At 37.3% G+C, this 12,243-nt stretch overlaps 1 protein-coding gene across 5 annotated transcripts in view; it reads left to right on the forward strand.

The window, feature by feature from the left end:
* Ric8b (RIC8 guanine nucleotide exchange factor B) overlaps window positions 1–12,243 on the forward strand; it is a 108,925-nt gene that overhangs the window by 21,740 nt on the left and 74,942 nt on the right. For all 5 annotated transcript variants that reach the window (XM_004650242.2, XM_004650243.2, XR_006637690.1 and 2 more), the window contains exon 3: window positions 10,298–10,906. In XM_004650242.2, coding sequence (XP_004650299.1) covers window positions 10,298–10,906 — 609 coding nt within the window. The remainder of the gene's footprint in view (window positions 1–10,297; window positions 10,907–12,243) is intronic.

Below are 12,243 nucleotides of genomic sequence, written 5' to 3' on the forward strand. Positions count from 1 at the left end.
CAGTGCCAGACTGGGCTACATAGTGAGTTTGAGCCTAGCCTATTACACAGAGAGACTCTCTTGAAAAAAAAAAAAAGTAAGTAGACATTATAGAATATAGAATTAGTACAAAAGTATCTTATGTTTGTTACATCACCACTGGCTTCTCAAATGGCTTTGTCATCAAAAGATGTAGGTTGATCCCCACAATGCATGATCCATACACCCCAACAAGGAGGGTCCCTGTGGAGGGGGAGGACAGGGAGGAGTCTAACAGTGGTACCAACTTGACTATATTCACTGACTACAAATATTAAAAATAAATAAATAAATAAATAAAAAGATGTAGGTTGAAAACATTGTAGTTATTTGTGCCTGTGAAGAGGAGGAACCTACAAATGCTCTAATCTGGTGTCCTTCGGGTACTCAGTATGACCTAACATGTACCTGCTTCCTACTTGGCCCCAAGCACTACACCAGAGGTTTTAAAAAATGCCATCTCATTTCATGTTTGTAAGCCATAGTTGTTATTCCTAGTTTTAGAGATAAAGAAATGAACCTTAAGTGACGTCAAGATAGGATCATATAGCCACTTCAAGAAGCCATGTAAGATACAAGATTCCTTATATCTTATATTTTCTCTAATAATCCCAGCATCTGTCCCTGTTCTCAGCTGTCTTAATTTACATGAGTAATAACACATATATGCCAGTCTTGCAGAGGAGAAAATTTAGCTTCAGAGACATTTGGTAAATCCCTACAGATCCAAGTTTAGCGAATACTAGAACTAGGGACTACAAAGAACTCAATTTTTTGTTTCTATGGGATTTTGTTTGTGTTTCTCTCTCTCATACATTTTGCCCTCGATACCATTGGATATTGTTTGTATTTGAAAGTTGAATCAAACAACCACAGATCAAAAATATGAGGCAAGGGCTGGAGAGATGGCTTAACAGTTAAGGCACTTGCTTGCAAAGCCTAAGGACCCAGGTTCAACTCCCCAGGACCCATGTAAGCCAGAATCACATGATGGCACATGCATCTGGAGTTCACTTGCACTGACTAGAGGCCTTAGTGTGCTCATTATCTCTCTCTAATAAGTAAAATAAAGTATTAGGCAAAAATTACACTAATAGTATGCCAATTTTTTCCTTACTCTCTAAACCATGTACTATAACAGTTGTGTACATAGCATTTATATTGTGGTAGGTATCATAAGTAATCTAGAGATGATTTAAGTATATTAGGTTAAATGCAAATATAGCCTTTTATTTAGGAAAGTTACATACATTACAGATTGAGATATTTGTCACGAGTCCTAGAAACAATATCCTTTGAAACTGAAGGACAGCTGTGATAATGGTATGTTCCTGTGCCTTTGAAGGCCTCTAAGAGACTGAGACTATCTCACTGAGCAGTCTGGCTTCCTTTTTGTCCCTGTCCTCAGTCCTTTTAGTTTACTTGAGTTATAACAAAGCACAATAGATTGTGTGGCTTAAACAACAGAAACTTACTTCTCACAGCTCTGGAAGCTGGGAGTCGTAGATCAAGGTGTTAGCAAGGTAAGGTATTCTAAGGCCTTGTATATTGACTCGTGGGCAGTTGCAATTTTAGTGTGTATTTATGTGACCACTTTGTGAGAAGAATGAAAGTAAGCTCTTTGTTATCTCTTATAAGGGCACTTATCTCACCAGGCCCTACCTCATGGCCACATGTAGCCATAATTACTTCCCTCAAACTCTGTCTTATAATACTAACATGTTGGAGGCTAAGGATTTGTTTGATACAAGAATGGGATGGTGTGATGGAAGGTTGACAACAAAAACATCCAGTCTATAGATAATTTGTCATCAGAGTCCCCAGCTATCCACCTGCACATGCCTAGGCTTCTAGAGCTGAAAACTGGAATTTGGAGAGAATGTGTTCTGAAGTAGTTGGGAATAGGGAGGGCAGATGGCATTAGAGACAAAGTAAGGAAGCTCCAAAGAGGTGGTATGTAGGACACACTGTGACACACCAACAAATACGAGGCTCGAGACCATAGGACCAGGACTGCTGTCATCACCAAGATAGGAGACATACGTCACTGGGATGCACCACATAACCAAACCAGCTTATTTTAAGAACTCACTAAACATTAGAGGTAATTTTCTCTCATGTGGTGAATTCTGATATGCAAGAAATGCAGAGATTTATGTAATTACCAGTGTATTATCATGAAACACCAGTTTTTTTTTAAAGACAGATTTCTCATAGGCATTGTAAAGAAAAAGACTTTCTGCAAAATAAAGACACTTAAGTAGTAAGAGAAGCAGATTTAACTTGTTCTATGTTTGAAGAGAAAAAGAGTTTTGACGTGTGCATTTTCTGCCCTCAGTCAAGAAAGAAAGACCAGCTGATTGGTTTTGTAAGCTTTCATTTACACCTAAGCTGTCTTACCCATCTGTTAATGAACTCTTGATGATGCAACATGCCTTTCACAGGCTTGCTAATTAGCCAAGAAACTTGAGCCAAACAAGTTTAATTATTGTTACTCAAAACTCTCTTTTCAGCCTTTTTGGCAAGATCACTGTGATATAGAACATAGCAGAAGGATTGTACTGCTGCAAAATGTACATATTCAAGAGGGAAGTTAGAGCTGTCATTTAAGAAATGAGAGAAAGGCTCATTTACAGAGTGTTTGTTAAATAAAACGTGAGAATTGCCATTGCCTTCCAGAATACAAAGTAGAGAAGAAAAACAAGTATGTAAATAAAATGTTATGGTAAAATACATGGTCCTAGATGCATGATTATTCCTTTAGAAAATTTCTTTAGCTTTTTATTTTACAATTTCAAATTTGACTTCTAGAACCCTCTTTCTATAACTTTTATTAAAATTATCATAGTATTCCAGCAATAAGTTATTATCTGTTTACTATTTTTGAATACTTCTGTCTTATAGAACTGACAGTGATTAATTATATTGAGCTCATTTCCCACTACTAATTATAGTAGCTCTCCTCCCTCTCTTCCTTTTTTCTTCCTTCCCTTTCCTTTTTGCCTCTTGCTCATGCTCTTCCTCATTGTCTCGTTCTTGCTGACTTGCGTGCTCACTTGTTCACTTGCTGTATACAGAGGGCAAAAGTTTAGAACTATCAGATGTAGGTGGCTGACCTTCAGCTCCAGTTAAGAACTAAAATTAGATCCCCGTGGAATATATATCCACTGACGTCCACTGGATAGAGTAGATTGTAGGAATAACCTTGAGAGGCCAGAAAGGGAGCTTGCCTTGACCACAAAAATTCCTTTAACATCTCATTTATTTTAAAAGCTCATGTTACTTTTGTATTGGGATTTGTAATATATTCCTCTCCACCCCCATTATTTTATTGAAATCCTGGTTCAGGAAGATGTACCAAGACTGACTTTAAGTGTCTCTGATCCTGGACCACATCTCCATGAATGTGCATAACCTGTTTTAAGGTCATGACCTGTCCCCATCACTATAGGAGTACTGGTCGATTTGAGTGAGAGTACAGTTCACATGTGTGCAACACTAGTCACAGTGGTAAAAACAGCAAGAGGAAACTGCATGCTTATTAAAGAGAAGGTAACAGACGATCAGTAGATCTGTTTCATTACATCTGTAGTAAAAGATTCGGAGACATTAAGAAAAGAACAAAAACAAAATGTCAAACTAAGTTTAAGGATATAGATCTGTTTAAATAAGTAGAAAAAAATATAACTCCCTATTTCCTTTCATAAGCCAAGGTTAACACAGAATTGCTTATAATGTTAAGAATACTTATTTTTGCTTCATTTCTTACATATTAACAGTTATTAGTAAAACGAAAAGAAACTAGAACTGAGAATCAAGTATGAATTTGAGTTCCCTTTCCACCACAGCTTTCTGTTGTATTTCATGGAAATTATTTAGCCTCACTTAAAGTCAGGTTTTATATCTGTAAGTGAGAAAAACATCACCTTGCTCTAAGTGTGTTGATAGCTGTTTTTTAAAGTGGTTCTATGGTCAAATAAAAGAATATCAGTTTAATAGAGTTAAACGGGTTTCTTTTCCATAGTACATAAGTTTTCCAAACTTATTTGGCCACAAAATCTATTATGTTATAGAACTTCAGTGCTCCTAGTATTTGTTAATATTAAGTACTCACCATGGCCCCTTCCTACTCTAGACATTCTGATTCTGGAAAATATGCTTTTAGGTTGGTTCTTTGGCTCTTTTTGGTCCCTCAGTCTTCCTCGGGTACTGCCAGGTGGAACTTAGTGCCTGTGCTGTGTGTGTACCTGTTCTTTGCACATCATACTGGGAAGTTTGCATCTTCTTATTCCTTTTGTCACTTTCTCTTTTGATTGTTTCAGTTTTCAGTCATTTCTTTCTAAATTAATTTGTTAATGTTTATTTGATTACGAGACTCATAGGCTGCCTACTGTGCGAAGAGGGCAACGATGGTCATTAAATTTCACGAAGTATTAGTCAAGATTTATAAAACCCTCAACTCCTTCAATCTTTTTGGTAAACAATAATGTCAGAGAGAAAACTATGTCAAATTTACACATAGGCTTACTGTCTCAAGGGAAAAAAAAAGACCTCCTTAAAGATACTGCTGTTGGGGCTGGAGAGATGGCTTAGCGGTTAAGCGCTTGCCTGTGACACCTAAGGACACCAGTTCGAGGCTCGGTTCCCCAGGTCCCACGTTAGCCAGATGCACAAGGGGGCGCACGTGTCTGGAGTTCGTTTGCAGTGGCTGGAAGTCCTGGCACGCCTATTCTCTCTCTCTCTGTCTCTCTGTCTTTCTCTCTGTGTCTGTCGCTCTCAAATAAATAAATAAATAAAAAATGAACAAAAGATACTGCTGTTGGTTGAGATCTTTACTTCAGAAATTGTTCTTGGATGCTTAGATTTTCAGTTCTTAATATGTACCATCATCTTACTTGTAAGACAACATTGTATCACATGGAGAATTTACCCTATTTTTTAGGCTGCGAAACTGAAGTTCACATAAACTAGGTAACTTGTCCTGAGTACTCTATATAGTAATAGTGAAATCACATCTGATAGAAATTCCCATTCCGTATTGTACCTCATGACTTCTAAGTGGATGCTAACATTAGTGCTGGTGCATGTGCTGTAGTAGTAACAACAGCAACATTTCCTCATTTAATTTTTAGGATACAGGTATGTACCATTCTTTTCCTTCTCCCTATAACCCATGAAACAGGTACTATTATATCCTTTTTACAGATAAGGAAGTTAAAGACACTAGCCATTTTATTTGGACATAAAACTGAAGTAAATGGCAACTGAGAATTAAACTCAGAACTCTAATGACCTATTAAATGTTGGGACATACTATTCTATAACACACAGAGCTTGGAAAGTGTTACACTTGGTATGTATGTGTGTAAGCAGTACATTTGGCAGCATCTTTGTATCTAGGGCAAACAAGAAATATATCAGACAAATCCTGCCTCCTCTCAAAATGATAAGAGACACATTCTCTATAAATGAAATTCAAGGTCAGAGGTGTTAAGTTCTATAATGGTAGAGATTATGCACTCTGGATTTAGAGCTGTAAGAGATTACTTCCTGCTGGGGGATGGTAAAAATGATGGCATTTGTTTTGAAGATAGGAATAATTTAGTAAGGTAAAAAGGGTTTTGGGAAGACATTTAAGTATAGGAAATAAGAAAATTAGAAAAGACACAGACTCATATAGGTATTAGCAAGTTATTGTCCCCACATCAAGGATATTGTGACAATAAGTAGTTGAATATGTTTTAGGAAGGTGAGCTGTGGGTCATCTGACCCCTTCCCATCTCATAATGTAGCATGTTTGACTTGCGTATGCCTACTATGGGACTGTAACAGAAAAGTCTACTAGGCAGTGATTTTATATATATGGCAACATTAGGAAATGAACCCCATCTCAAGAGTGGATGATCATCAGCATTACCAATTAATCCAAGTTGGAAACCTGGCAGGTTTGTTTTTGTTGTTGTTGGGTTTTTTTTGTTTGTTTGTTTGTTTTTGGTTTCCATCCTTTATAAATTGTTGCCAATTCTACTTTCTGAAAAAAATCTTTCTGTACTTTTCCCAGTTTCATTACCAATGCCTTAGTTCCAACCTCTTTTCTCACTGGGGCTACTGTAACAACATCTTAACTGTCTTTCTGCTTCTGTGACTTTTATTTAATCATTTTCCACATTAACTTGGAGCTGTATTCCCAAAGTTTAAATCTAATAGTTATTCCCCTGCTTAATACCCTACAGTAAGTCCATATATATCCCTCTGGATTAATTCTGAACTCTTCATTCTTCTCAGCATACAAAGATAGCCTAGCAATCCCTTCTCTAAAAATAAATAAATAAATAAATAAAGGGGATTCTCTAAAAAAATAAATAAAGGGGGCTGGAGAGATTGCTTAGTGGTTAAGGCACTGGCCTACAAACTACAAAGCCTACTAACTCAGGTTTGATTCCCCAGTGCCTGGTAAGCCAGATGCACAAGGTGGCACATGCATCTGGAGTTCATTTGCAGTGGCTAGAGCCCTGGTGTGGCTATTTTATCTCTCTCAAATAAATAAAAGTATTAAAAAAGACTCCCAAATGTGAAATAAAAAAGTCAAAAACAAAACTGCTGGTTTTGGCTTTATATTCCCTCTTGTTATCATGTTACCATCCTCTTTTGTTGCCTCCCTATGACTTGAAAGGTATCTACTCTCTCTACTTGCTCACCTCCTAAGTACCCTTTTTTTTTTTTTAGTTTTTTTTAGTTTTTTAGTTTTTCAAGGTAGGGTCTCACTCTGGTCCAGGCTGACCTGGAATTAACTATGTTGACTCAGAAATCACAGTGATCCTCTTACTGTGCCTTAACCACTAAGCCATCTCTCCAGCCCCAAACTCTAATTATCACACTATTCAGGTTCCAGAGTTCATGGTAAGATGAACAAGTTTCCAACTAGAACTGACCTTAGTTTAGCACCCTCTCCCTGCCAGGCTTACATATCTCAGCAAAGACCAGTAAAGAAGTTAAAGTATTCGGGCTAATGGCCTTCAACAATTTATTTTTCTACACTCTGCACCTGCTTTTCCATGTATATCTGAGAGTTCATCTCAGCTAACCCTTCCTTCCTGAGATCTAAGTTTTGTCAGTGTGTTGCTAACCATAGTTCATTAGTTTTCAGAGAGTGGTTCTAAACCACTGCCAATGGCAATAATATCTGTAAACTTGTTCAAGGTGCCCATTCAGGAGCCTTACCTTTTACCTGCCTAATCAGAAACTTGGAGTGAAGTGTAACATTGTGTGTTCTAATGAGGTGATCATGATGCATATTGAGGTTTGAGAGCTGCTGTTAGAGTCTGCTCTAGGGTTGCAGGTCAGGAACAGGTTGCTAAACGTTTTTTGTTTTTTTTTTTTTTTTTTTTCTGGCAATCCCTGGCACTGGCCTTGGGGCACTGCTGGGGTCTTACTCGTTAACGTTCTGCTTCTGATTCTTACACTTTGACCTTACAGAACTAACTAGCCATGACAACCAAGTGCATGGGCATTTTAAACAGGCTTCTCCTTTCTTATCATTATACTTTCTAAGAACACTTACTCCTGTCTGTGCTTTTAGTTCATTCCTGAAAACCTCTAAAATAAAAAGCTACTAAATTAGAAACTATATCCACTAATGATAATAGAAAATTTGATCCTTATATAAGATAACCAAGTAATTTTCAGGTTAAATAAATACATTAAACAATGAAAGCAAGTTTATAGAAATAACAAATACCTTGGAAGTAAAGTAGAAAGTTTGTATGTAAAATGTAATATGATTATTTTTTCAACTTCTCTACCAATTTGATGATTACTTATAATTGTATAAAGAGAAAGAGAAGAATTAATAGTGAATGGTAGCTGGTAGATGAGAAGAGCAAAGAAGTCCTTTGGAATTTCGAGAGAGCCAAGTGAAGGACTTAAATGCGTATCGTCTTTTGGGAGTTCATGTTACTTTCTTGCTTAAACTGTACATGTAGACCAGCCACTGGATACAGGTGAAGTATGGTCCTTGTGCCCAAGATTCTATCAGACATCTTACTAGTTAGTTTATTCTGTCAAAAGACCAAAACAGGACCGGAGAGATAGCATAGTGGTTAATGTGCTTGCCTGCAAATCCGAAGGACCCAGGTCCAAATCCCCAAGACCACGTAAGCTGGGTGCACAAAGTGGTACACGTGTCTGGAGGTGGTTTGCAGTGGCTGGAGGCCCTGCTGCCCCCATTCTTTCTCTCTCCCGCCCTCTTTCTCTGTCTCCTTCTCTCAAATAAATAAAAATAAAGTATTTTTTTTTTTAAAAAAGGATAAAAGCAATTGCTTGTGGGAGGAACAAAGACAAAACTAAGAAGAGAGTGATTTGGGAGCCATATTTATAGACAGTTCAGCTTAAGCCTTGGAGAGAGAAAGTGGTGGGGGTGGGGGAGGGGGAATCAATTTCAATAATACTTACACTTGGCTGAGGATGTAGTTCAGTGGTAGAGTGCTTATTTGGCATGCACAAGGCCTTAAGTTTGATCCCCAGTACTGCTAATAAATAAATGATGGTAAGGTAAAATAAACGGGAAACACAAGTACCTTTGAAACATGGAAACAATGCATTTATTCAAGGGAAAGAGACATAAAGAATGCTCCCTCCCCACTGCACACCTCTTGCTTGGTGTAAATGTAAAAGCACTTTTCTGACTGATCCAAATGTGGTACACAGTTAACTTATTTCTTCAAATAGAAATTGTTATATTTAGCAAAAGCAGTGAGGGTGCCAAATATCACTTGTTACATTTTACATTTTATATTTATTTATTTATTTTTGGTTTTGGGAGGTAGGTTCTCCCTCTAGCTCAGGCTGACCTGGAGTTCACTGTGTAGTCTCAGGGTGGCCTAGAACTCACAGCAGTCCTCCTACCTCTGCTTCCCCAGTGCAGGGATTAAAGGCATGCACCACCATGACCAACTACATTTTATTTTTTTAAATAATTGTATTTTTTAAAACTTGATATCCAAAAAGTAGCATTGCTTTTCAAGAGGCATAACAAAATGCTCCCTTACAGTCATTATGTGAGGTCGGTCTATTGTGAAAATTGTTAATGCTCAAGAATAACTGGACTTGAAAAGTGCCATAAAACAAAAACTCTTATTTTTGATTGCTGGGTGATTTCTGGCAAGTTTTTAGAATGTAAAATTTTAACTAAATTGGTAGGTATCTGTAATCTCCTTCACATCCTTTACGGGGGTGGCGACTTCTCAGTCCGTCTGGTGGGTGTACGGTCTTTGTTGTTCTAAAGCTTGTCTTCATAGCATGCTGTTTGCCTTCTCTAGTCTGAAGGGAGAGAAAGAAAGGGATCAGGACCATTTTTAAATATTATTTTGGATGTGCACAATTCCACATTCCTATATGTAACATTTTGTATTTATGTATTATATACTCTTTAAGTAGGAAGATAGAAAATTTCATTCTTGAATAAAATTGTGTGGGAGTAGAGGTGACCTGACTCCACTCCAGGAAAAAAATAGTATATAGAATATATATTTCTGTCTTAGATGTGAAAGAGCTGATCTAGTACTAATGTGCTTCTTGTGCAGTTTGTCTACTGGGGGTCACCTTTCTACAAGTGGTTCAAGATAAAATATATGCTAGCTGAACTCTCTTTGCGACCCAAACTTGGAGTAGTTTTTATTAGTTTGTCAGCAAAAGTACTCTGAAGCCATTTGATCATTAAGTATTATTAGATTTTAGCTGCAAAGGGTTCTAAAGTTTTGAAACGTGGAACTACTATAGTAGAACTACAAATTCAGAATAATTGGCACAAATAAAACTGTGTAGAAGACTGTTGTGTACTTTGGGCAGCTGTGAAATCAGTTGAGCATCAGTCTTTCTTTCTGGGAAGGGAGCAGCTTCAGACCCATCACCTTGTGCCCTGATACTATGTTTAGTCTGATGTTAAAAATGTGTTAGGATAAAGCCATATGAGAAATTTGGCTCCCGTTAATGTAGAATAGAATAGGTGATTTTAATGGGAAACTTAATGGACCTAGAAAGCAGGAAGTGCGTACTCTGTACCGCTTCCCCAATGCAGATGCAAATAACTACCTCTCTGTAAAGTGAAAGAAACTCCAAATGTGTGCTGTTGGCCAGTTCCCATATTTTTCTCATTTATAAAAAATGCAACACTTTTCTAGCTAGGTGCTTAGCTACTATTAAATATGTAGGTATAAAAACATTCTGTTTGAAGTCACTTGATCCAAATAATGATTTTAGCATACTTACTCTTGTTTTTCAGAAACTCTGTGAAGGCATATTTAAAGTCCTTGTAAAGGATGTCCCAACAACATGTCAAGTGTCCTGCCTGGAAGTCCTCCGCATTCTCTCCAGAGACAAAAAGATTTTAGTTCCTGTAACAACTAAAGAAAATATGCAGATACTGCTAAGACTAGCCAAGCTAAATGAGTCGGATGATTCCCTGGAGAAGGTGTCAGAGTTCCCGGTTATTGTGGAGTCATTAAAATGTCTGTGTAACATAGTGTTCAACAGTCAGATGGCACAGCAGCTCAGCCTGGAACTTAATCTTGCTGCAAAGCTCTGTAACCTACTGAGAAAGTGCAAGGACCGGAAATTTATCAATGACATCAAGTGCTTTGACTTGCGTTTGCTCTTCCTCTTGTCACTTTTGCACACCGACATCAGGTCACAATTACGCTATGAGCTCCAGGGACTACCGCTGCTAACCCAGATCTTGGAAAGTGCCTTTAGCATCAAGTGGACCGATGAGTATGAATCGGCCATAGACCATAATGGACCTCCTCTCTCACCTCAGGAGACAGACTGTGCCATCGAGGCCCTCAAAGCTCTCTTCAATGTGACAGTAGACAGTTGGAAGGTGCATAAAGAGGTAAGGCTGGGAAGGATGTTCTTATTTATCTGGAATTTCATTGGTCTGGGATTTTTTACAGTGGTATGCAAGAGAAGAACGCTAAATTGAGAAATGATAACAGTTCGAAATTCCCTCACCCATCAGTTCTATGAACTACAGTATGTTTCTTAACTGTTGTCTTAGTTCCATTTGTGTTATACTTGTCAAAAGAATGGGTGAATATGGACTACTGTTTTGTAAGATGCCAGTGTTGTGAGTTTTCTGAGTCATACTGTTTTCAGGAAGGAACAAGGGTTAAATTACAAGATTTAAAGAGAAAGTGTAGTTAATAAGGATCGAGGTATTTTTAATGGGTATCATCTTAAAAGTTAAGATAAATCCAGTCAGTTGAAATTCATTAATCAAAACTGATACCTGTTCAGAAGAGTAAAAACTATTGTCTTCTTTTTTAGTTTAATAACCACTAGGAGTATAAAACTACAACTAAACTCCATGCTTGTACAGTCTTAGAAAGCTGGCATAATTATATTAAAATGTGGGAAAGATTATTTTAAACCACTTGACTTATTTTTAACAACCTTCTCTGTGGCTTGGACCCTCCAATAACTCAAAATGAGGCAGATTTGATAGTTTAGATCTGAGTACCCAAACTAAGTACAAAACTGAGTTTAAGGACGTAAACAGTTTAAGTGAAGAGAATGTAAACTCTTTTTCCCTCAAGAATCTTAACATTTCACATTTTCTCTTTCTGGAAACTTGACTAAGATTTAGGTTTCTATTTAAAATAGTTTGAAACATTTGAAATCCTTCTTAACTGTGAATGAAGATCTGTTTTTGCCAGCAGCCTACATTAAAAGGATTATCTCAGTGCAGCGCTATAGTGGGAGTATGCAGGCATTTGAGTTTTAAAGTGCAAGGAGGTCTGTATTTTGAAAGCAAATATTTGAGGATCAGTCCTAACAGCTGTTTTAGATGACTGTACTATGGTCAGCTTTTCCTGAGACTTGGCAGGAAAAGATGTGGAAAGCCCACATGCTCCATTTATGCTTTGAAACCAAATATTTTGAAGTATTTAAAATGTTATGTCTCTGCTTATTTGGTACCTTCTATGGTTATTTTTCTTACACTGTTTGTTTTGGTGTTTTTAAGTTCTCCATTTAGCTGCAAGAGCTCCTCTGAGACTATTGGTTTGCCATTGTTGGAACCCCTTGTATTTAAGTTCTGCCTCAAATAGTAGCTCACACTATTCAAATTCCCGACAAAAGGGTTTTTATAACTCAGTGACTACACATCAATCTATATGTGAAATGAGGAGTAATAAAAATGAATAGATATTAACTTTGAATTATATAATA

This window comes from Jaculus jaculus, chromosome 6 (assembly GCF_020740685.1).
Source record: "Jaculus jaculus isolate mJacJac1 chromosome 6, mJacJac1.mat.Y.cur, whole genome shotgun sequence".
Taxonomy (NCBI): Eukaryota; Metazoa; Chordata; class Mammalia; order Rodentia; family Dipodidae; genus Jaculus; species Jaculus jaculus.